This window comes from Rhopalosiphum padi, chromosome 2 (assembly GCF_020882245.1).
Source record: "Rhopalosiphum padi isolate XX-2018 chromosome 2, ASM2088224v1, whole genome shotgun sequence".
NCBI lineage: Eukaryota > Metazoa > Arthropoda > Insecta > Hemiptera > Aphididae > Rhopalosiphum > Rhopalosiphum padi.
The window spans coordinates 25,579,683-25,606,855 of NC_083598.1; the positions used below are offsets into that span (position 1 = coordinate 25,579,683).

Sequence of the window (27,173 nt, forward strand, 5' to 3'; positions counted from 1 at the left end):
TTTCCTCCAACTAAAATCCTAAAAAATTAATTATATATAGTTTATTAAAATTACATTTTTTTGTATCACCTTTGAGATAATACAATTTTGTTGTCTTGATTTTTAATAGCATTAATTATTTTTATGGTTTTTAGACTTACATAATAAAATCTTCCCTTCTTACTTGAAAAATTTAAGAGTTCAAATAAAACATTGCAAAGAAATGAGCATAATTCTTTTTTAGTGGGGAAAGACAGTGTACTTACAACTCCCATTTTTGAAATCAACACTTCCATACATAATGTATGCTTTTTATGGTTAATTAGTTCTCATTATATATTAAATTATTAATAATGTGCTACAGTACCTACATAATACATGTATTATTAAAAACGTGATTGGATCGATATTGGTTTATAGATGCGAACGAAATTGATTATTTCCAATGATATATCGTGTATAATTCATGGACGTAAGACTAAATGAAAAAATAGGGGTTTCAGTATATCCAGTTTTTTCACTGAACTTGTGCCCCCGAATTCCGAATGCCATTAATAGTTATTCGTTTCGGCACTCTGGGTTCTTCTAACGATTATGAATTTCGTTCCGATTAGTGACTATTATTACAAGACTATTCACTGTTCCCATGATTCGAGAATGGCATCAATAGACATTTAACGGAATGTTTTATTCTGCTCTATCGATTTATCAATTACGGAAATACGTGCACAAATCACTAAACAATCGCAGTAGTTAAATAGATAAGACACGAAGTATCAAAAATCAAGAATAATGAATCTTAATACTCGATTGATTTGGGCGTAGATATTTTTGCGACAAAATAAACAATATTTTTAACCTACCTTTAACAATATAGTATATACAATAATGTTCATATATATTATTGATACACGCGTCCGACTGTCGCAACAAGTGTGTAAACACCTATCTACTGTAAATGTTTAGACGATAATTATGTTTTTACTTTTTTTGTTTTACATGGGATTAGTTTAATGTAGTCACTAAAACGTCTTCGAACGCAATAATATTATAGTTATTACACTGCGGTGCCGGTAAATTTTATCGGGACGCGATTCGTCAACTGCATCAGCGGGAAATGCGCCGCGCCGCGCTGCACATGCACGGTGGGTCGCTTCTGCCGAAAAGCTGTAAGACTCACCGTGGGAAGGGGGGGGGGAGAATAAAATATGCGTCAAAATCCGGTGATGATGGGGCACGGTTCGGGGGGAAAAAAGTGCGAGTGTCTACATACGCGGAAGACAGATCACGACGGGACGCGCAGGGCGACGAGTGTAAAAAAAGATGCGGTCGCGACAATGCACAATATAATATTATGGTTATGTATTGTAAAGACGTCGTGCGGAGACTGTAGAAAGCGGCTCGGCCGGAGACCGCCGCCGCGACAGAGACGGAAAGTTAGAAAGAGAGAGAGAGCGTATACACACACACACAGACAATCGTCATCATCGCCGCACAAATGATCCAAACGAGTGAAAACTGTCAAAAGAAGAAAATCGGTTTTTGCATTTAAAAAAATAAATGATAATAATAATAACGACGCGAACGATTGCGTGTGCGTGTGTGTGTGTCGGTCTACGAGCGGAGAGAACGCGAGTCGAAATAAACAACGGAAGAAAGAGAAAAAATCCTGAGAGGTGGCTTCGGGAAACTTTCCTGCGGTTCTGGTCCGGTGGCCCTCTCGGCGGCGAGCTCCGAGGGGTGGGGCACACGGTCCGCCCGATGGTTTTCCACCGCCGGCGGCCGAGGGGGCCCGCCGTCACCGGTCGGCGCCGCCCGGGCGGTTCTCTCCCGCGAGTCGCGATCCCGACGCCCGTTCAGTGACTAATAAAACCTCGGACGTGCGTTATTAAACGGCTACTAACCGATCCGCCGCCGTGGCGCTACGCCGACAAATAATATACACAAACAAACGCACACACACGCAGTCAAAACGTGCGCGCGCCGACTCCGCAAGTTTCGTTTTATGTTAGTGCATGATATAATAATAAAACATAAATTATCGTCTGATCGTGTGGTCCGCACCGGTGTCATTGCAAGTCATCTCACCGCCGGGGCCCGACGTGCCGAAACGGACTTCCGTCGCTTCCGGTCCCATCGATTCGACTGCAGCCGTTCTTGTTCCCGACAACTGCCGCCATCGTCGCCCGCCACTGCCGAAAAGGTAAACACGCACTCGCATTATAATAAATAATATCGATCGTCCGCGGTGACTTTGTCTTATTATTATATATTTTTTTTTTTTTACCGAGTTTGATCTTTATCCCGATAAGTAGCTACGTTGGATTGCCGGGCAAATGTCCGTACTTAACGCGATCACACTCGACCGTCCCGGGACTTTCGCACCTCGTAACACGTGTTTACCATGAATAGACTAGTAAAATAGCCGTACAAATAAAATTACTTATTTGTTATATTTTCTCGAAAAGACGTAAACTCAGAACATTTAACTTACAAAACGTTAAGTACATATAATTTATAAGTCGACGTATCTGAGTTACTCAGACTGTGTTCTGACTTTGATGACAAACAGTAAGTGATATATATATATAGGTATAACGAGTTTGTATAAACGTATAAACCTTTTACGGCAATGATTACTAAATTGTTTAGTTAAAGTTTTCAAAAATTTGTATTAAGTATTAGGATTGTGAAAATATGAATCTTTCAAGTAGGTATGAACAATACGTATTTAACTTGGATTCAGAAAAATAAAATATATTCACTAAGATGAGGTATTGAATTTAACAATAATTTTCAAATATTATATCTACAGTAAAAATAAACTTACTTTTTTTTTTTATAATTTATGAAATGTCATTATAAATAGTCTCTGATACCTTATATTAGACTCATGTTGTATAGAATTTGAAATACATACATATAATATAATGAATATCAATTCACCAACTATATATATATGTATCTATATATAATTAAACAATTAGAGAATTCTAATAAATTATTATGAAGTTCAAGTTCATTGGCGAATGCCGTTAACAAGGTAAATTCTTTCGTTACGCATTGTTTTAGTTATGCAATTAGCTTGTGATATTTTTTCAATGAGTTTTTATTATTAAATTAAAAAACAATGATCAACAGTTTTTATGAGTTAAAAAAAATTGTGTAATTAGAAAAATGAAATAGAATTATAATTTAATTATTTGTTTATCCACTTATCTTGGATTCGTAGGATGACAAAAGGAAAGTTAAATATAACGTAGTTTTTAAATATAAATAATTAACTAATGTACCTACATATGCAATATGCATGCAATATGCATGTATAATTCATTGTGTTACATTTTATACATACTGTCGGATATTTGAATACCTATAGACTATTAGATAAACATTAAACAGTTTGAATAGGATTTTTGTTTGTACAATAAAATGACCGTACACTTCTTGTAGGGTAGAGCATTCATTTGTGAAATCCTAAAGCCTATTGTCATAAAGATTCTCTGTAGATACGTGACAGTAAACATTCACGTTTGATTTTCTACTGTATTGTCTGTTGTTAAATCTACTATCGGAAATGTATGTGCACAAAACAAATTAAATCAAATATAAAAACGAACCCCTCTAATTGGCGTAACCTGGAAATTTCCAGAGTCAACGAGATCGAGAATTCTTTTTCTTTTTTTTCGCTGGGAATAAATATGTTACAGTTACAGAAATAGAAAGTACTTTCACCGTTTCCGCGCTTCAATAACTGCGTGAACCCACCAACGAATTTTCATTGCACTGTATCCTTTCTCGAGCCATCCGAATGCTGTCTCGCACAGTGACACGTGGGTAGCGAACAGTATCGGAGTGTTTACAAGCAGCACATTTTCATATTCTATATAGTTTACATCTAAACTCATAACAAAGTTTAAAATACAAACAACAATTTTTATTTTTTAATAATCGTAATGACCTTACAATAGCGCATTACAAAATCGTACACAAATCATACAATCGTGGACGGACAAAAAGGTAATAAATAAAGAAGTGTGAATGAGATTTTGCAATATCATTATAAACAGATCATTATAAAATAAAACGGATTTATGAAAGTGAAATAGTTAAAAAGTAATTTAGTGATAACTAGTCATTAGCATAGTAATTGTGAATGATGAGATGGAAAGTAGAAATGTTTTTTGTACACATACCTACTAGTAACTTACTAGTAGGTACACTTAAAATATTTTGACGGCTATAATTCGACATAAACAAAGTTACTTTCAATAATTATAATATAATTTTTATTTCAACAAAATAATTTGGGCATATTAAATTTTTAATGCATTTATTTATTTTTGCAGAACATAGCAAAAGGATTGGTTTCAAAGAATGTCAACAATCTTTTATCACATACCGTTGTAATAAAAAAATGTTTACAATGTTCATCTGGATTGTTGCTGTATTGCCGGTGATCTTAGTGTCGGCCAATACAGAATCACGGTCCTATAACTCGGCGCCAAACACACAAACTAATTATATAATCACATCAAAGCCATTCACAGTTAGAGATGATGCGAACGCGGGGACAATAAAATGGAGGCGAGACACAATAACTGGAGCTTCACTTATTGGAGCAACAGATCCGGCTAAAATGAAATATTCAATTGAATGTACGGATAACAATGAGTGTGCGGGGATTGAACTGGGAGGATCCGACGCCACATTCAAGCCGTACACCCAGGATGAGTTAAACCGAATACTTAAACGTTACGGTGAAGCAGACAGCGATTCTGAATCGTCCGATAAAATATTATCATACGACGATAGTGGCAATCAAGACAAATCCAAGGCATCGTGGAATTTAGTAGATCCACAACAGAACCCAAAAAATCCATATGACGATCGACGTGGTTGGGTCACATTGGAACCAATGGCTTGGTCGTCGTCGCACATACAGAAATGGGAACCAAACAACCGCCCAACGTGGCCACCTCCACCCCAAGACCACACACAAGCCAGCTATTCTCCGTGGGCCAGTAACAGGCCTATACAACGACCAAGCAATAATTATCATCAGCCCCAACAGCAGCAATCTGAATGGACCACTGAGCGCCCTTGGATTCGACCCACTTACGATTATTCGTCCAAGCCGTCACAGGCGTCTAACTATCAAAAACCGTCGGCACCACATAACTCGCAGAGCTTTTATGGATGGAACAACGCAGAGCAAGATATAATTACGGACGGTAAACCTGGACAATTTCCCGCTGACGCTTACCACAAACCATGGAATGGCGACTATGGACAGGCATCTTATGGTGGTCCGAGGCCCACAGAAGCAGAAGGAGATGGACAATGGGTGCTTTTATCCAGCACTAAAGGTTATTCGATCCCGCATCGACCTAACAGGAGCCTGCAAGGAAGGTCGGTATCTATTGACGCAGTCAACAGACCGATTGAAACTGTAAGTAGATCAGATGAAGTGACCGGTCGATCAGCAGATACAGTAAGTCGACCGATATCGTCCAAGAGGACTGTACGATTAATGGTGCTGCCACCGGATAAAGATTCGCAAAACGTGACTACATCACACAACGGCATGATCGAGGTGGACGTTTCACAGAAATCGGTGGATCAAGAGCAAAGGGAGTTCGCAGCTAGAGCACTTAAAGAAAATGAAAATGACGTGCAAGTGTTTTCCGACAGGTCAGCAAAGTCCAATGACGAGCGAAGAGCTATGTTAGCCGCAGTAGGCGCTGGGATGTTACCAGCTGCTACCATGGCAATGTTCCTACCGATGATGGTGGACAGAAAGCGCAGGGATCTTACGACCAGACCAGAAGTCGTGTTTCATCATCACGTATATCCTAGATAATTCTTGACATTAAATGACCTGTAATTTCTTTTCTTCAATTGTCACCTTTTTGCGTTCCGCTCAATGTTTATTTGATGTCGTTGCCAATACCTTTAATACCTTTTGAGCACTGTTATGTAACTACACGATAACTAATTATTTATTTATTTAATGTAATAGTTTTAATCCAGTTGTATTTAATTTATTTATTTAAGTGCTTGTATACTGTTTATTGTAATTTGATACGCAGTATGACATTTTATTTTGATGTTAAGTAAATATTTTGGGTAAAAGTAAAATAAAAATAAACACTTATTGTATTTATTCGATAAATAAAACACTGTATATTGTTACGTATAAAAAAATATAAAATTTAAATTAATATTTACATAGACAGGTACATATTATGCGCTATACAATAGTAGCAATGTACCGATCACTTAAGCTTACAATATGTCAATATGTATTTTAAACATTTAATAAATACAAATCCATATTATTATTTTTTCTCTCAAAAACATATTATAAATCAATTTGATTTACAATATGTTTGTAGATCCCAAAACTTGAGCCTAAAATATCCATAAAACACTATATGGAAATATTTTAGTTGAAGTTTTTGGTCTTGAAAATATTATAAGAGAAATTCCCCAGTTCATTGTACATTCCCATCATATCACCAAACTTATTTTAATTCCACTTAAAAGTAACTAATTTGAATAAATCCTATGTCTAATTGATCTTCGTTGTCGTTTCTCATCGGATACATTTGAATCTGCTTTGTCATTTTGTTCCTGTTTGTTCTCTGGCTGTTGTCTGTCGTTGGACTTTTGTAGATTCCTAACCATGTGCGTCATTTTTCTTTGGATAGCATTTACATATTGTGTAAAACTAGCAGCTGTATTTTTTAGGATTTCAATTCCCATTTTCAATTTGACTTCAGCTACTCTTCTTAAAATGTCCATTAATGAGAATTGGTTGTTATTCACAGTAGGTGATTCAGACGATTCGGGTATTTTTGTGGAGACAGTTGATGTTGACGTAGTTGTAGAAGATGAAATATCACCGACTGTTTGATTTTCAGTACTCTTATCAACAGGTTTTTCGGTAGGCTTTTCTGTGGTTTCATCTGGTAATTGTGCATCAATTTCATTATGTTCGTCCACCTGACGCCTTATTCTTAAACTTCGAGGCCCGTGTTCCATCTTCATAGTTTGGTGCACGTTTACAGATATTTGTTCTGGATTTCCACTTTGTTCATAAAATTTTGGAATACCCTGTAATGCAGAAAACGTAGGATCTGATGATGACGTGGTAGAACTATCTTTTTCGTCTGTTCGGTGATTATCAAAATTATAATTTACAGCTACAGTTTCTTCTTTAGGTACATCTTGAACATAGCCTGGATATTTTGGTGCTTCAAAAGAAGATTGATCTTCCTTGTACACTCCTTTCACCTGCGATGTACTTTGATATTTAGGTTGTTCATAAGCGTTAGACGAATCAAACTTGAGTTCATCATAATGGTGATTTTGGTAAGTCTCATCTTGGCTATCTTGTGTTTGTTCAAATGCTGGTCCTTCAGGCGCATCTAGAGTAGTATACGGTGCTTTATCTTGAGTAGCACTTACGTCAATTGTCGAATATTTTGATGTATCTGGAGCTGAATATTTGGTAGTGTCTGGGCCTGAATATTTAGTACTTTCAACAACTGCGTATTTGGTTCCGTCATGTGTAGAGTATTTAGTTGTATCGGCTGCTGTAGCATATTTTGTTACATCGTGAGCAGAATATTTATTAGAGTCGTGTGGATTATATTTTGGTACATCATGCACGGCTGGGTATTCAGATGGTTGATAAGATGACTTGTATTTAGGAACTGCGTCAGGACGTTCTCTACCATACGGATTATGACCATAAGACATTCCAGAAAGTACTTGACCGAACACTTGTTCTTCTGGCTGAGAGTTATCGGTTTCAGGAGGAACATAACTAGGATTATGTCCATGACTATGACCATGTGCGTGAGAGTCAGTACGTCTTAATGGTACCAAAGGTATAGCAGCTCCTCCTAGTGGTGAATATAACAACAACCCTGCTAAACCAGCAGTTAACATCAAACCAACTAAACCGACTCCAACATTGGGCATAACTTCACGAGCTAAATAGTTATAAATTCGAGTTGATAATGGTCGTCCTGGAGTAATTTTAGTGCTTTGTTCATCAATTTTACTTTGAGCGTCATCATTTGAAATTTTAACTGGCTTACGCTTATTCTTGTTCTTTTTCTTTTTTTTCTTTTTTAACGAAGTACTTTGTGTAGTAGAATTATTTGATTCTGTGACATTTTCTGCGATTCCAGTTACATTTATATTTGAAACTGCTGTGGTAGAAGATGATGTAGTATTAGTAACCGAAGGCATAGTAGTAGAGTACACTGACATTGTGTTATTTAAAGGCTTAGAAATAACGACAGCAGTAGAGGTTATTTTTGTTGTTAATGGTTTTTCTGTTTTTTTAGTATTATTTGCAGAAGGTCTTTGTCTAGGTGGTACATGAGGAAACGTGACAACAGGAGTTCCAAATCTCGTATTATTATCCAATGGGGGTAGTTCGGAAAGAGGAGTGGTTACTTCTTCAACTTTTTCTTTTATTGTTGTCGTAGTAGGTATTTTTCCAACAATAACTGGCGTCTTATTTTTAAATTTAGAATCTTGTAGCTTGATCGGGGATTCGGTGACTGGTAAATTAGTAGTAGTCATTTTTTCAGTTGTAGGTTTTCTTTTTCTAGTAGTACTTGTTTCATACGACTGTAAAAGTGAAGATGTAGTTGCATCAACTGGTTTAGGTACTTTCTTAATTGTTGCCATATTTAGTGGCGCTGGTGAAGATTCACCACCCAATAGAATCCAAGTAGACAAATCTCCTGTTGGTCTTGTCGGTCCGTCCGACGATATTTTGTAACTGTATGGGCCTACAGCGTGTACATCTTCATCGGTTAGCACAGGGACAACTTCTCCTTTTAAAGGTGATTCATTTTTTTGAACTGTTCTAACTTCCGAAGATACAACTATACTGCTAGATGTAGATGTTTGAAGAAGTTGATCGCTAACTGACTTCATTGAATCATCCATCGGTGGGGGCTTAGTAGTGTGGGCACGGGCATCCCCTGCTTCGACAGCTGTGGTTGCAAACACAACGATCGGCGTTGCCACATCATCTTTCCTATAAAAATAAATAAATTTAATTAGTTTATAATTAAATGGTATATATATAATGGTAAATTATTTTGGAATTTAATAAAAAAAGTCAGATTACAATATTATGATTATATTTTAATATTTTATTGATTTAGTTATACCGTATAACAATATATTATACGCATAAATTATTATAAATTATCCTAAAACGTATAATTTTATCATATTTATTTGTACAAAAATATCTTAATAACGATGTCACAGCCTGAAAATTAAAACTAACTATTAATAATAATTAAAAATAATCTTATTTATAAAAGCAATGTAAATACAGTTAATTAAGACATACACCCGTAATCGCCGAACACACGAACGAGGAAAAGGAAATAAATGTAATGAAGAATATTACAGTTATTTAAAAGGATCTAAAAAATTAAATATTTAGATATTTTACAATGACAAAAATATTAGTAATAATATGGCTGATGGTAGTCATTTGTATTATCAAAACGTTCTTCAAACTGATTAATATTAAATGTATGCATGAGCTGACGACCAAACCATATTCTTGGCAATATCCAAGGGAACAAAAATGATATCACACCTAGACCACTGGTCAAAATAATAGACATAGGTGGAAAAATAATCGACCAAAAAGTTATCATCAATGGTCCGAAAAAATTAAAAGAAGTGAATAAGTATATTAAGTCGTCTAAAATTTGTATAAAACCAGAACTACTCGTAGTTGAAGACGATGAAGTTGTTATTAACTCAGAACACACTTTTGAAGCACTGCCACCCGCTCGGCATTGCGCTACATCTGCTGGTGTAAGAGTTCCCCCACCTCCCCCTCCACCACCATTTCCTGCAGTCACACCAGCCACTGCTGCTCCTCCAGCTATAGCTCCTCCGGCAATCCCGGCAATCCCAGCTCCTGCGCCTACTGCACCTATGATTCCAGCTGCACCACCAATTGCTGCTGCACTAGCTGCACCAGAACCCCCTGCACCCGCTGGATCTTGTTCTACGATCGGATCACTTATCGGTGGTTCTACTACCGTATCTATATCTTCCAAAATAACTATTGTTGGTGGAGGGTTCCCATCAGTTAATGGTGCTTGAGTGACGGATATTGGCGTAACGAAAGTTGGTCCTTGATATTCTATTGGCGTTATGAATGTGGGGGCTTGTAGTTCAATAGGGGTTATAAATGTTGGTGATTGATTGTTAACAGTAACTGGAGTATTGTAATTGGGTTGATAATAGTTGGATGAGATAAAAGGTGGGTGAGAAACTGGTGGTTTTTTATTGCTATCGGGAAAAATCAACGGTGTTTCTTGCCAATTTTTATACGGATCTTGGGTAGAAGTTTGATAAATAGATCCAGATATAGAGTCAGGCGAAAATAAATCATATTTTAAAGGTTTTGGTTTTGGTACTCTTGAATAAATTGGTACAGGCAAATATTGAGTTTCGGGTTCATGTTTATATGACGAGTGTTCCCTAACATTATGCATGAGAATAATTGAATCTAATGAATCAGCACGGACCGGATTTCGAAGATTATTAATAGAGTAATTGATAAAGTTTTCTACTAGACGACTATCTGACGATTTGGTTAAATTTCGTTTTTTTCGTTTAGTTGAATTTAAAAGGAATTGGAAAAAAGGTCTTAATGATGGATCGGGTTCAGCGTAACGGGTGTCTTCTTTTTTGTTTATGACATTCGATGCGTATTGATTTTTAGACGTGCTCAAGTAGCTTTCCACAAATTCCAAAGATCTCGGAGTGGCCGTAGTAAAAGCTGTATACCTGTTAACAAGATCATCTGTAACAAATAAAAATAAAATAGTATTAAAAAATGTAATTGATGTTTGATTGTGTATAATATGGAACAAAGTGTTAGCGAAGTATACTATGAATAAATAAAAATTAATTGTTTAAAATTTTAAAATATGTTGATTTAATCGTATTAAATATAACAAAAGTTTTTATATAACGATTGTATTCAACTTAAAATTAAAAATGTATAAAATAAAGCCTTAAATTAATTTATCAAGTATGACGGCGTAATGATTAGGCAAAAGTAACGACATGTATGTGTGCTACACAATTACATTTTCAGGCACTAAGATTGAATTTTATGTTTTATCATAATAATAATTTCAATTAATTAATTTTGGTTAATTTTGATAATATTGGTTTGTGTTATGTGTTGAAAAATTAAAAAATGTTTAAAAAATTGTATACGACCAATGGAAATGTATTAATAGTTTATGCATTTTAAATATAACGTTTAAACACCACTTTAATATGTTGCGTTGATAAACATATTCAAAAAATAATAATTTTATTCTAACACATTTTGATTTGATTTTTGTCGCTCATCAAGATATTAAATTCCACACACATTGTCCATATTGAATATTATATATATGTATTCTTTTATGTCACCTTTTAATGTGCTGCTAGCTGAGCTCTGCTCTTGAGGTCTCCCGAATACACTAACTACGTCACACACGAGTACGATCGATAACAAAACCAACCGACGGTTGATTCTTCTCATTGTAATACCACCGATCTGAAAAAAAAATAATTTTAGTGAATTGTTGACATAAACGAATTTTACTAGATTTCTATTCTTCTATTGTATGTACAAACTCATAAAAACACATAAATTGTACTATGTATGGTATTTTAATTTAGGTTGTAATAATACTATTAGGATTGTTTTCAATAGACGAATATTCCTATTATAATTTTTATCGTAAATACATTGCCAGTTACCATAACTTAATATTGTAAAAAAAACTTTATATTTATAGATATTAATCTAATTTATAATAATATAATAAAATATGAACGTGTTAAGAGTTTAAGACTATAATATACTAATACTAGAAATTGAATTATATATTATAATTATATTATATCCAAATTACGCATTTTATTGGGAATTTAGAGTAAAGTAAACATAATATTAGTGAATAAAATAGCTTTAAAAGTTACAAATTAACTTTATTTATTTAAATATGTATATATATATATATATTTTAGATATAAATTACAATTGTAATAGACAAACATTTTGTACATAAAAATCACACTCACAGGTTGATGTCCAACAATAATATGAAATGAAAAATACAATTAGATATAACTTAATTACACGAGATAAATTAATTATAAAGATTGCGTGTTTTAAATGATAAATTTTAGAGGTGAGAGATAGAGAAATATCCAAATTAGCAACAGACAAAATAAAAAAAAAATTATTATTGTTACACTTAGAAATATAGAATGGTGAATTCAACAGATCGTTGTATACGACGATAGGAGTTATTTTTAGTAATTAACTCATGCTATAAAAGTTGACATTTTTTTTATTTAACTACACACTACTACACTAGGGATATTAGATAATAATAACTAATAAGTATGTCTATATTATAATTTTGAGTAATAGGCGTCATGTACTAAGTTTCATATGATTAAAATATTGGAGTTAATAATGGTAATATGTTGGTAATCTAAGTATCTATTTTATAATTTTTTTATATAATCTATACTAAATTACAGCATCTTATAGTATAAATAATATTAGATCAATTTGAAAAAGTAGTTTTCATTTTAAATATAAAAAATATAGGATGATCACGTTCATTGTTAATAAATATAACATCACAATTTATTATTTAATCATAACATATAGGTAGTAGGTACTTTAATTCTGTTTTACTCGATTTACTTGATTTATTGTTAATGTGTTTACCGTAAAATTGGGTTATTAGGACAGATAAAATAATATTAAATTACTATTTTTTCACGGACATTTCTATTTACTAACATACGTTATTTGATAAATTGTTTTTTTTTTTTTTAGTTTGAATTGTGTTTTGATTGGTTTTATGATGTACTTATTGATATATCAAATTTAACCTATAAAAAAATTATATCGTTTAAAAATATTTCATAATTATTTATAAATTAGTATAATTGGTATTTTGTTTTATTTATTTGTATGTATCGTTGTTAAATCTATTTATTATGCAAAGAGTCAATAGTTTATTTTAATAATGTAGTAGGTATTGATTTTTAATTTTTAGTATTTATGTAATTAAAGTCAACTTAATAAACTGCCATAAATACAATAGTTTTAAAAACTATTAAATCGAAACTAATATTTATTATAATTATAATATGTACGTTAAATATAATATAATAGTTTTATTAATAAGTCTTCATACTTAAAATTTTTCAAAAAAAAAACAAAATAATTTTAGACATTGATTTATACAATATCTATCTAGTATCGATGACAATACTATATATTTTACTGTTTTTAGTTTTTAAATATTCACCTGCATACTAATATTAATAATAAAATATCTATGCAAATAAAAATAAGATTTAAAAATATTGCGATAGATTTATAATATTCATAATTTATCAAGTGAAGTATAGATACAGATAATTTCTTAGATGAAATGTGAAATAAAGTATTACATTATAGTTTTTAGCAATAGTAAGTTTATAATTTTCCAGAAAAATAAATTTAAAATTAAACCTATATACCTGCGTAAAATATATATAATTTCACTCGAAAACACTGTTATATTGTTAGTGTACTACATTTATGTAAAATCCAAAGTAAATAATTTAACAATATAGTCAGTTATATTACAGTGATTATATAATTAAATTAATTTAAGAAATTAACCAGGTACTACGACGTTATATACCTACATTAAATGTTAAATGTATTAAAACAAAAAACATAATAATAACATAATTTTTCATACTATAGACATTTTATCACTAGGCGTGTGAATACTGCTTTGTAGCAAAAACCCGTTATTCGCTTTTTAATAGGTAACAAAAGCGGTTTTAAATTTTTTATTTTAACTTTTTGTAATTTATGCTGTAATATTTCAAAACAGTTTCCGCGTTAATTGCATAATTCTGTTTTATACGATATATGCATTACGCCTATATTTGTATTTACTAACGAAAGTATTGAAAGCTCATATCCTATTAACGACTTGTAATAATAATATTATTATTATTATTTGTTATTCTTATTATATAAACCTAAATTTCATGCTAATTACTTTATAAGACCGTTTAAGTTATTTATTTATATTTTTGTATGTTTTAACCTAACAGAAAATATATTAATTTATGTGGCTATACCCATGCAAATTACATTATCGTTTCGTTCCAATCGCTTGACGAATGACGATAGGTACTAAGTGTGATTTATTCGTTTAAACAAAATGATTGGCGTGCCATGCGTATTAGGTATTTAGAGACGTTATGTTTAAAATAACGTTTTGCAGCATACAATAGTACAAGATAAGATCACTTGCATCGAGAATATTGACAAATTGATCAATTTTTTTACCATCACATAACCGCTATAAGTGCCTATGTTGTATCGCGTGATTGTATGTGTATATTTTAAAGGTAATGTTCTGACCATCTAATGTGTCAGTAATAACACATAACCATGACTGAATACAAAACCTATTACTATATAATGAACGAGTGATTTTTGTTTTTTTAGAAGAGGGAGGGACGGATGGGTGGTGTACTGGTGAGGAGGTAGAGCGTTTCAAAGGCATATTCCAACAACATGACCGCACGTCAATGTGACGTTTTCACGTGGTTTGCCGCCTAAAGAAATTAACAGTTACAACGGACAGCTACCGTTCACTCGATGATGATCATAATAATAATCATAATAATAATAATAATGCCTATCTATATTGTTTTGTTATTGTCGTTGTCGCGCGGTCATGACAGAAATAAGATGGTCCGTTAGACAAAATATTATAACTGCAACGTTACATTATGTGTGCACATTATACGGTTGACTCCCCGGGGTAGGTGGTTCAAGCTTCAAATACGATACGTTGATATGATGAATATTGTAAACGACTGTGCTATTTCCAAGTTGTTCTATGTATTTGAATATGACGACGACATTTGGAAGCCGTACTCACATGCTGAATATCCAAATCCGTTATTCATTTCAAATAACAAACAGTGAGGAATAAATGATATCCACACGACTGCTCGGTATACTTTTATAATGAATTTATAACTATGCAGTAGGTAAACAATCATACGTCGGATTAAACGGGTGATTAAACAAACTATAGTAGACAATAATACCTAAGAATATTATATGCTATATAGACGTACCACGCGTAACAAATATAGTTATGTCCTGCATTTTATAATTTAATAGGAGCTAAAAAAAATGGGTGAATCGTCGGTTTAGAAATTTGAAACTAACAATTTAAACGATTTTTTTAACAATAGTGAATCAGAAATTTTTACCTATCCACTAAACTAGCATATTTTTTAAATTTATCTATCTCGATTTTTTGATTATCGGTCGATAATCATTTATCTATTATTGCTTTTTTATCGGTTCATCTGGAATTTATTTATTCTAAATTTCTGAGGAAAAAAGTATTTTATTCATATAATTAGATAATTTTGAACTGTTTTTTTTTAGGACTTGTAACCCTATCGTGTGAGTGATCTGATTTCGTAATGCAATTAGGATATTTTCATTCAATTATTTTGAAACGAGGTACATACCATTATTAATTTTATTATTATTATCATTATAACTTATCCAGGACAGGTGTGTCTGATTTATGATTTTCATTATAGCATATATTTTTTGGATTAGTTTAAATAAAAAGGTTTATTCGTCAGGATGATTACACCAATTTCTTCGTTTTACGCCTTAACAACTTGTTATACGGTCGATAGAACTATGGGAGACACCTGTATAGAATCGTTACAAGGTTAAGCTTGGGGTAGGGCATAGTAATAATATTACTATATATTTATTTGAATGGAATTCATTTTATTGTTACTGGGTTGTTTTTATGTTGGTACGTGTAAGCTAATACGATGCAGTGGGCAATAAAAATATATTAATATTCACGTGTGGGTATGTTTACGAAAGGTTTGGATAATTTTAAGTATTTACGAAGTAAAATTTATTCTTATATATATATATAATCTTCGGCCAGAAAGAATAATATTCTTGCAAAGTTGCTATGTATGCTCCTAATTCGTTTTGTCAATAACAGTAAATTTAATGTGTGTGTCATGAAATAATATCAGATCAAACATCTATCCACAAAATACATAATACAGAAATTATATAGCTCGTAAATGACTTAGGTTAATCTCAAGTTGTAAACATTGACGATTTTGGCTAAACACCAAACAGCGTAAAAAATATCGTAGTAATATTATTTAAATTAATTAAGTTATAAAATTGTATAACTGTGTCAAGTATATAATAGTATACTAGTATTATATGGTTCTGTTATATATATATATAAAACATTTTAAACTCGAGTTATTACGTTGTTTCTAAAAAGTATTATTTCTTTTAACTTAGTTTATAATTTTATTTGAAAAATAATAATAACAATAATAATAATGCGAGTCGGCTGAATACTTTGTTCTTAATTGTACGAGATATTTTGTATTTTAAATCCGTGTATGACTGTATACGTATATTTAAAAGAACCGTTAGGAATTTTAAGCTTTTTGTTATTGTAGAATGTAGAGTTATGAATGATAAACCAATTATTTATCATTTTTCTGCAGTGTTATTCTAAAAACGTAAAACCCACGTGATTGTTGATTTATTCACTACCGAATTTTAATAGAGTTTACGTGCATTATATGAAATATAATAAATATTTTTCGTCATGTACCTACGTTCGTATGCTATTAATATTATTTAAGCGTTTAGTTTATTATAATTGCATCATGTACTCATATTCCATAGGTATTTATTAAATTATGTTTTTAGTAAACGTGTGGCTATTTAATACATATATTATCTACCTTGTATTTTTAGTTTTTACACATATGAAATGTAATAAAAAAATCGTTTAATATCGAATAACGTTTTAAATAATGATGATTCGCTAAAGTTAATTTACAAAATATGTATATTATACCTACACGATAAATATATATAATAGTTTGTAGGTAGCAATCATTGCGCTTTAAATTTTGTTACGTGTACTTCCTGGGTATTTTGACAAATTAGTAGCTATCGTGGTAAAGTTCAACTACCACCTATAGATTTACATGTAAACACATGTATAATTAGTTTCGATAACATCTCTGAAAATATCCCAAGTCACGCGTTTGCTATTTTTTCATTATAAATTTTTTTTCGGCTAATATTTATACGAGCGGAGAAAGCTGAAATAAACCTAACCTGACATATACCTATAATATGTAACGTTTATTATAATGCACAGTATATTATAGTTATTTAGTATAGGTACCTACATAAAGTTTGTGAATATTATATAATTACTTATATAAAATTTAATATTGTTACACATGTAATATTTTTCTAAAAATAAGAACGAAAATTATTTTCTCACTGTCCTCAAAAAAAAAATATGATTTCATCATATTAGATAAATAATATATACAAAGGCGGTATTTGTTTAATAATAGCCATTCATCGATTTTTTAAATACAGCACGAAGATATATAATTCAAGTTCACTTTATTTAGGTGCAAGTATGGAACCGTTAAAAACATAATATTATATTATACGATTATTAGATATAGGTATTATATTATTATATATTTATATACTGCTGCAACATATATTGTATATATATATATACCACTAATCATTATATCAATCGACTGCAGTATATATTGGCTTGTACCTATACCCCATGATGCGCTTATTACTACGTATACACAAAAGTCGGATTCAATTGTGGTTATATAACGGACATTATTTACTAACTGCACATAGCTAGTTACATCCATCACCCACGCCCACACACACACATACATACAAACACGATATTGGTATAATGACACAACGATCTACGATACTATATTATATTATCCATGTGTGAAACGTCATACACGTAATATAATACCTATATATTTGGCCGTTGTGTCGTGATAGCTGTATTACAAGTACATGTGTGTAGTATAGTATTACGAAAAATATGTACAGTTATTTTTCGTGCGTGAGCGTGGCCCGTCTGACATCACGTTCTATTGCAGTATTGACCAATTAAAACGCAGTTCTAAGTAAAACATAGTCTACTAATTGTTAATAATAAAAATGTAAATCGTATACAACTGAATACAACTATCTAATAAACGTAATTTCGCAGATCTGGCCAAGAGTAATGTTTCAGAAGTCTGTTGTATGATGAGATCAGTTTCCCGCATATATTCAAAACTTCTAAAAATACTTGTAAGACTATAGCAGGTCTGACCATTGCCAAAGTGCATAGACGCGTAAACGGATCGATGAATATTATAATATAATGTCGTTGATATGATAATACCTATAATGTATTTAAATGTGTACCTATAATAAATGTACGTAACGAGTCTCAAACCAGACTATTTGCACACGCGCGTTCAAGTCTCCGGCCGAGAAAAAAAAAATAATAAATTTTATAAATGTATAAAAAAAAAAACACTGACCACATAAACGAGCGTGTAATAACATGATATTTGCACCCACCAACTGTCTCAATGTATAAAAACACGCACGCCCAGAAATTAATAAGAAATAGATAAACAGTCGAATAGTGTGTGTTGTCTTACGCGCTCACGCTTGCCGGTAATATAGGAATGCGTTTACCGTTATAACGTGTTCGGTGAGCTAAGCCCGAGGAGAACGCGCGCGCGTGTGTGTATGCGTGTGCGTGTGTGTGTGTGTGTGTGTGCATGCGTCTGCGTACATAATATTATATACGTATATTACGATGGTATAGCACTCTTTCTGTATAATGTATGTATATATTATATACATATACGGTGTATCTATAAGACCTAAGTTATACATCAACGTCACACACCCGTTTGGATAGAGCGGCGGCTGGGAGGGTGCGTTCACGCGTTAATTCGTTTGTAAAATATATTATTGTAGTTTCATATATACGTCGTATTATTACACTACACCACAGCTAATACCCATAACGTACAACACATTAATACTTATATATTTTATATAATCGCTTATTGTTATATGTCCGTCATCGGAAGGTCTCTGCCTGCAGTTATCGGGTTACAGCCCCGGAAGGATCACGCGAACTTGCGTATAAAAATGGAGTTATAATCAATTATTAACTATGCCGATTTATTAACAATACTAAAGTGCGATACGATTATCGAATATATTGATGATACATCGTATCATTACGACGGTACCTATTTTATAATGGATGCGTATGTATAGGTACTAACCGTAAGATATAATATGAATATTATTGTAAATACTATATAGTATAATAATATGTAATATAAAATTTAATGTGGTAGCCAGTCAGTGGTCGCGCGGGTCATTGATGACAATCACGAATAGCGGAAAGGATATATATATATACAAAATATCGAACGGCTCGCGGCATATTATTTTACTATACCTACATAGGCGGGTCGACGGTCTACTGTTTTCGTCGGTTCGCGTCATCATGATTTATTCGTGTTTAGCCGCGCCCAACGTAAATAATAATAGTTAAGCCCTTCGATTGGCACGGGTTTTATGTTGGCTGTACCCAGTGTACCTATATTTTTAACAAAGTATAGAAGTATACTTTGTAGTAATCAGTAAACGGGAATGTTTAATCGGTCAGTTCTTAGTATTTTTCCATTCGTTATTTGACAGCTAAAGGTACGTTTTTCGTATTGTTTTCATCTACTAACTGTAAAACTGTACTTTCTGTAGGTATACAATAGCAGTTATCTTATATCATATTTTACACGCGTAATATGATAGTTGTTAAAACGTCACAGCTCTATAAAAATTTACGACGTTCGTTATTTTTATATTGTACCTAGGTTATAGTTATTAATGTAATTAAATATAAAACGTATTAATTTAATTATTTATGTATTTATAATATATACTTAACCTATATATATATATATATATATTGTGGCCAATAAGCAGTTGAGGTATTTACTATTACTTATTAAATTGTCGTTATAGATCAATATGAAAATAAGCCCCAGATAAATGATAACAAATACACCAAATAATATATAAGTAAGAAGATAATGCTATAATTCAATATAAATGGAACTGAATAATATATATACTTATTATATTATACATAATAAATTAAAATTTATTTTTTCCACATTAAGTAAAGTACCTACTCTTTGTATACTAAAGTAGTAATAAATCTATAGTTGTTGTCATAAAACTGGTTTTATAGATTTGGCCTAGGGCAAATTCACTTAAGCAGTGCTACTTAATTATTTGTTTAAATAATAATTAATAGTTAATTGTTAAAAAACAATACAATGACCTAAAATATTCTTAGAGACTTCATGTAATTTCTTTCCATCGGAAGATTTATTTTTTTATTACGGAAGTAAATAATCATTATTGATAAAACAGTTTTGCACATCCATAAGCTGCAGTTATTGGTATAAGCATTAGTTATAAATATGTATTACATACTACATCTATTTAGTGAATAAATCATCTTTTGTCAATTACGTCCAACACATTTCTGTTTAAATAAAATTCTACACCTTAGGGAATCTAAAATGATATATACAATTGGATGTATTACTGATTATTAAAGCTAGTAATTTCAGTATCGTTAAACTATTTATCAAATTGTTTAGACCATTATTTGCGTACGTTTATTGGATAAGCAATTTGCGATCAGATAATTTGGCCCATCAATAGCGAGACATCAGCTAGATAAAAAAAAGTGCTTTAGATTATGGTCAAATTGAGAAAGTGAACCTAGATACCATTTATACTGCCAATCAATTAATTGAAATGAATATAACCTGTTGAATTAACATGGACTTGATATACAACTATAGTAAATGTGCATCCTTACACCATGAGTAATCTGTAATGAGTAGTCCAAAACGAAAACGGGGCCAGCCAATGAGTAGAACGAGTTTAAAAAAAACCACTGTTGTTTTTTCAACCATATATCGTACGTGTTAAAAAAATCACACAAGCATATTTTCCACGTCAAATATAGGATAAACACGGACGTCCGTTTTTCGTGTAGAATTATAATAAGTGACTCTGTCACGTTTCATTGATTGGACACGAAGCAAAAATCAAAATGTGAAGAAAAAATGTATTTATTTTATATCCTAGCTACATGATATGGACTTCTACCTCGTCTCGATAAAATTATGATTGGAAAAAAAACTAATAAGTTGTCCACGCGTGTGTTTCCCGCCATGATAATAGGTATATGTCACGCATTTTTAAGTGGAATATATCATATTTCATGAGATATTTTTATACTCGCGCATAATGGTCCATCGATTAAGATATTGATCATTGTTTGTTTACCATGTCTCGTCGTGTTAGTTGCTGTACCTAATAATCATAATATTATGTTTCATCGCAAACGATTCTAAAGTACAATATAATACAGGTATATTATAACATTTTTATTATTGTGATACACCCGGGTTCTGCAGCCATCTTAATTGGATCCTATTGTTTTGGTTATTAGATTTATTTTTTTTATCTGTTAATTTTATTTATAGGGTATTCTATGAAAAAGACGCGTTCGCGGGAACCAATCTGATTCGGAAACGCGGTCAGTTTACAGGAAGACCATTGCCAAGTCACGGTTTGACGATTTTGTCAATAATTCATCCATTGGATTTAATATAAACAATGATTTTTTACGCACGAATAACGGACATTCGTATACACTATGCATTACTATACCTAATACGTATAATACTTTAGATCAATCGAACGATGTAAATATAAAACGACTGTTTTGCTCACATACACGTCACACTACTTGTAAACACATATATGCACACACCGTGTATCTGTATTGTACACCGGAACGGCCGATTTTACGTATGTGAAAATACTAAATAGACGTGTGATGTGTTAAGAACAGTTATTATTATACCATTGCGGTGTGTCAGTTTTGTCGGACATAAGATCACACATACGTTGCGCGTATAATATGGTGAGCAAGTGAGGTCGTAAACCCACACGTCAATGTACTCGACGAGTTTATCAAAAACAACGATAATAACATTATTATATTACGAGTATTAAATACTATATAATATATATAATATGATGATTATTTAGGTAGGTACACCAGGAAGATCATCAAATCTTAAACTATACTCGTATGTTTATATCATGTGAGAAATAAGTTATTATGAATGTATAGGATCAGTGATTATGCGGATCTTCGTGTAGGTGTTAAAATATATCGTGTACTATATATTATGTACCACAACGTTACGTACAATGCACTTATACCTAATATAATTGTATTCCGTTTTATATTTTGTTTTTGCAGAGAAATAACGTTTAAAACATTAAGTTACGTAAAATCAGAATTATGATGTATAACACATCATATAGATCAATAATTGAAAGTTGTTCACGCGTATAAAATAAATATATTACATTATATTATGTTTTTAGCGTAGGTTGTATGGCAGCATGTACCTACATGTGCAACATAATCGATATTTATTTATAATATTATCTAATATTATCGCTCAATATCTGCAGTATTGGCGTGGTTCGTGATCGGACCTCTGGCGCAATGGTTTCAACGAACAAACTCTTATAAAAGAATATATATATATATATATAATTATATATTTAAGTCTTACTCTGCGATACCGAAACTAATAGAAAAAAAGCTCGTTTCCTCTTTCAAGATCGATCACCAGAGTGGCCCAGACCATAGTTATTATAACTTAAATGTATATATAAGATAGGTATTTGTAGATGTGAATTATAATAAATGTAAGTACTCACTTAATATCTTTATGGTTGCGAACGTCGTATGAGAAGAACACCGTACACGCGATACAGTTGACCGGGGGTAAACGGAACGAAAAACGACTACTATATTACGATGATAGTGTGGAAAACGCGAGACGGACGGTGGGCAAGCGAGTGTGTGGCGGGCGCGAAGACGGACGGACGGAACTGTGAAAACTGACCTGCAAACGCGAAGACTGCGACGGGTATAATAACAATATTATATGGTCGGCAGTCGGCAGCGACGGCGGCGGCGGCGGCGGCTGCTGAGATCGCGGCGGCCGGTGCATCGAACTCTCCTCCTCACCGTCGCCGACCACTACCGCGGTCGCGGTCGCCGCCGGTTACACGTACGTATAGGTGACTTCTTCCATTTCCATTTTCGAACGCCGAAAGGGTGACCTCCATAATGGGTTATTGTGTTTGTCGTAAACACACATACACGCGTATATATATATATATATGTATGTACAACGCACGAATTATTCATTTATACACGAGTATGTATGTATATATACACACGGTCAGCCGATTTTCGCGTACACGATGAGACGAAGAGAGAAGATTGCAATCGAGGTGCATCCGTGCGCGAGCAAACGAGTGGAAAAAAAATGAGGCAACGACGCACGACGACGACGACAACAACAACGACGATGTTAATATAATATAGAAGCTTGCGATGACATTTATTCGCGAACGGTCGCGTGGGACGCCATCGGTTTGACCGAATTGTTTCTTCGTATAGTATATCGACATCGTTATTATGTATATTAGTGTACACACGTGTCCGTCGTAGTAAAATGACACGTATTGTATTACATGTGGAATAATACGCGTATATAATATCGTAATGACGGCCTAGCGACTCTCGATCGCCCCGATTCTCTACATATTTTTGTATCTACAATATCCATACGTAGGTCGTAATATGTTTATTATAATATATATATAATCTATATATATGTATACGCGCGTGCACGAAAGCGCCATGACCATACTAACGCCGATATCATAAATAACATTAGTGTGTTCCTTTAATATAATAATTAATATAGAGTAACCGGAAGAACACATACCGCGCATTCCCGCGCTTTTAAACCTAATGATCAGTGGCTATAATATTATAGTATATTTATTATATACTTATACTGCAACGCATATTACAATACGCCTGCAGCGGTGCAGCCAGCAGGTTGCATTTTGTATACGAATGAGTCGAGTTCGTGCGAAACACTTTCGAATTCTGGAAAAAATTCTGATTCAACTCTACGACTTATAGTTTTCCGAACATCACTTTATATAGGAGTAAAAACAAATTTTACGATGACACCGTCATCACAATAAATACGCTGTGTCCGTTATTATGTATTATTATTTTTCGTGGCGAAATCGGTCAAGTTTTAATTAAAACATAAATTAATATGTCTTTCTTTTCATTATCATAATATATGCTTTAAAAAACCGTATTGTTTCTGTGTAGATTGATTTTATTGAGTGATGTTTTTGCACACAATGTATATACGGACACGGTAAATAACATAATATATATTATGTATACAATTTTATATATTATACGTATATATATATACGTGTTGTGTCTATAGATACTACAATACGAGATGTGTGCCTATTTTTATTTGTGTACGTCCTATTATTCTATATATACAATACGATATATTTATATGTATATATGAAAAAAAAACAGATTTCTTATTAACATACAAAATAATACATTACACGGTGTATCAGCTATATCAATTGAGTTTGTATTCGTATTTTGTTTGTGTGTGTTTTTCATTTAGTTTTAATATTGAACTATTGGACTGTATTTTATGTTTTTATTCTATTTAATTTTACTACGAATTCCGTTATACGAACAACATATATTTTTATCACTGTATAATACGATTAATACGTTCGGGATTCAGGTTTTTTGTAACTTAATACACTATGTGGAAACTATATATAATGTAAATAATAAATTATATGTTTAAGTTATATAGTGTTATTATATTTGTTTTATATGTGTCGCTTGTTTTAATTAATACAATTTTATTGGCTATATTATGCTAGTTACTATTAAGTATTAATACACGTTATAATATTATTATTATATTGTATTATTGTGTATATTCCTTGGTGACTTTAACGCTAGAAGCGTCAAATTAAATAATAATATATAAATGCATTCGAAACATATAACTACCTATATTTTAAATTTAGATACTATGTTGTTGTTACTAAAACGTTATATTATATATGTATAATGCTTAAATAATATTTTAATAAAATAATTTAATTGTTTTTTTTTTTAATAATTTTATTGATTTTCATTACTTGAGAAAAAACAATAGATATATTATTTAACAAAGAGTATGACTTTTTTTTTTAAATTGTATCTTTTTATTGATATGTATACTGCACCCATACATAATATTAGTGCTCGATAGGTATTTGATTTATACTTAAAAAATATATATATTCATAAATATGTGTTTATAAACCATTACATTATACATTTATACTCTTTTTATTTTTACTTCACTTAATTAAATATCAATTACCGTTATACTCGTAATTATACATTGACAATTTCACTGGTTAATTTAAATGTATTTAATAATCTAATTATTTGAAATATCATAGATTACAGCTTTTTTTTTATGTTTTTTTAATTATTCTAAAATATTAAAGGTTTGAAATGTAATGAATGATAGTAGACATTCGTATCTATTATGAACATAAATATAACATTTAACATTTATGTATAGTTATATTATTTACTAACAAAGTATCAAAAGATATCGATATAATATAATATGGCATGTGACGTTATGTCTTATGTATATAATTAGTTGGGTATAGATATTGACGTCAACCATCAATAACGTTATTCTTTTTCGCATCAATAATTTTAACGTGATCATCCATGAAAAATACATTTTTATTCAATAGAATTCAATGAATATATAGGTAACATAAAATCTATACATTGTACTTAATACATTTTAGATTTCCATCTATTTAGTGATGTTTTAATATTGTGTAAAGTAATAACAAAATATGATTCATGATATAGGCTGACATAAATGATTCGATGATTGTCTCTTAACGATTTTAAGAAAAACGTATTACCTACGCACATTAATTTAATGTTTTCCAAGACCTATTTTATAAAAGTGTAGTCATATATTTAAGCACGTATTATATTGATAGGTATATCAAATTAGTGTATTTTTATGTGAATAATATTTATTGTCCATTGATATTATGATAATAACAAATAATTCCAAGAACAAAATATAATATATATATATATATACATATACATACATACAGGATAATTACCAAGCATACTCTCTCCACTTTTTTTAAAAATAATTAATTTATTCAAATTCTGATTTTTAAAATTTTTTATAAGTATACAATAAATTAGACGTCATATTTTCAAATATTTAAATGTAGGTAATGTAGGTGGTAGCAATTTTTTTTCAAATAAGAACAACTCTTTTTTCCTGTAAATTATTAATCGGGTTACTTTTTTAATAACTAGTTAAAATGATACGTATAATGAGAATTTGGGAATTCTAATAATATATAATCACTGATTATCAATCAGTAACAATTTTCCAAGTATATTAAGTACTGAACTCAATATTATATCTATTCGATGTTTTTTTAACTCATTTACAAAGATTTTTATCCCTCGTGAGTAACTTTAATAAAGATCTTACTTGTTATTAAACTATTTTGACTTAGATAGGTACATTATAATTTAAAAAACAAAAACAATTTCTTAACAATATACAACAAAAAAGGTTGGTTTCATTTGAAAAAATAAGTTTGTATTGCCACAGTTTAGGTAGTCTTAAATAGTATACATAATTTGAACAACTAGGTGCTACTAGGTGGAAAAAAATAGGGCGAACAGGCTTGCGATGTATTACTTACACTGAATATTTTATATTTTTATGATATATTTTCGAGTATGTAAACATAATAATAATATAGTCATTATAGTCCTATTTGCTTATATTTATATAATATATATAAGTATTGGTGGACGTTAGTAATTGTTTTATGGTCGATAAAACCATGTTGGATTATAATGATGTATTAAATAATTTAAGCAATGATTAATTTTAATACGGTTTTAAAATTTTTAAAATGAATAATAAAATGTACATTAAATCGTGAAATTCTCAATAATTAGTATATATAGCATTTTTCAGGAAAATTTAACTAATAATAATTCGTAAAAAAAGTAAGATCGTTACATTATAAATAAATTACCTTATTTGAATTATCATAT

The 27,173-nt window shown here is 31.5% G+C and overlaps 2 protein-coding genes across 4 annotated transcripts; one reads left to right on the top strand and one right to left on the bottom strand.

The window, feature by feature from the left end:
- Positions 1-1,831: 1,831 nt before the first annotated feature.
- Positions 1,832-6,320, top strand: LOC132923177 (uncharacterized). Of its 2 annotated transcripts, none has more exons than XM_060987028.1 (2): positions 1,832-2,182; positions 4,329-6,320. In XM_060987028.1, exon 2 carries the CDS (start codon positions 4,397-4,399, stop codon positions 5,840-5,842), a length of 1,446 nt encoding a protein of 481 aa, XP_060843011.1. In that variant the 5' UTR covers positions 1,832-2,182; positions 4,329-4,396; the 3' UTR covers positions 5,843-6,320. The 2 variants fall into 2 exon arrangements, with proteins under 2 accessions (XP_060843011.1, XP_060843012.1); XM_060987029.1 differs by lacking the exon at positions 1,832-2,182 and adding an exon at positions 3,802-3,999.
- LOC132923176 (uncharacterized) lies at positions 6,127-27,173 on the bottom strand. Of its 2 annotated transcripts, none has more exons than XM_060987026.1 (4): positions 27,155-27,173; positions 11,476-11,602; positions 10,834-10,849; positions 6,127-9,046 (listed from the first exon to the last, which is right to left on the bottom strand). In XM_060987026.1, exons 2-4 carry the CDS (start codon positions 11,585-11,587, stop codon positions 6,532-6,534), a joined length of 2,643 nt encoding a protein of 880 aa, XP_060843009.1. In that variant the 5' UTR covers positions 11,588-11,602; positions 27,155-27,173; the 3' UTR covers positions 6,127-6,531. The 2 variants fall into 2 exon arrangements, with proteins under 2 accessions (XP_060843009.1, XP_060843008.1); XM_060987025.1 differs by lacking the exon at positions 27,155-27,173 and adding an exon at positions 22,856-23,093.

Coding starts and splice junctions, on each gene's coding strand:
- LOC132923176 (XM_060987026.1), bottom strand. CDS start 11,587: ATGAGAAGAATCAACCGTCGGTTGGTTTTGTTATCGATCGTACTCGTG.
- LOC132923177 (XM_060987028.1), top strand. CDS start 4,397: ATGTTTACAATGTTCATCTGGATTGTTGCTGTATTGCCGGTGATCTTA.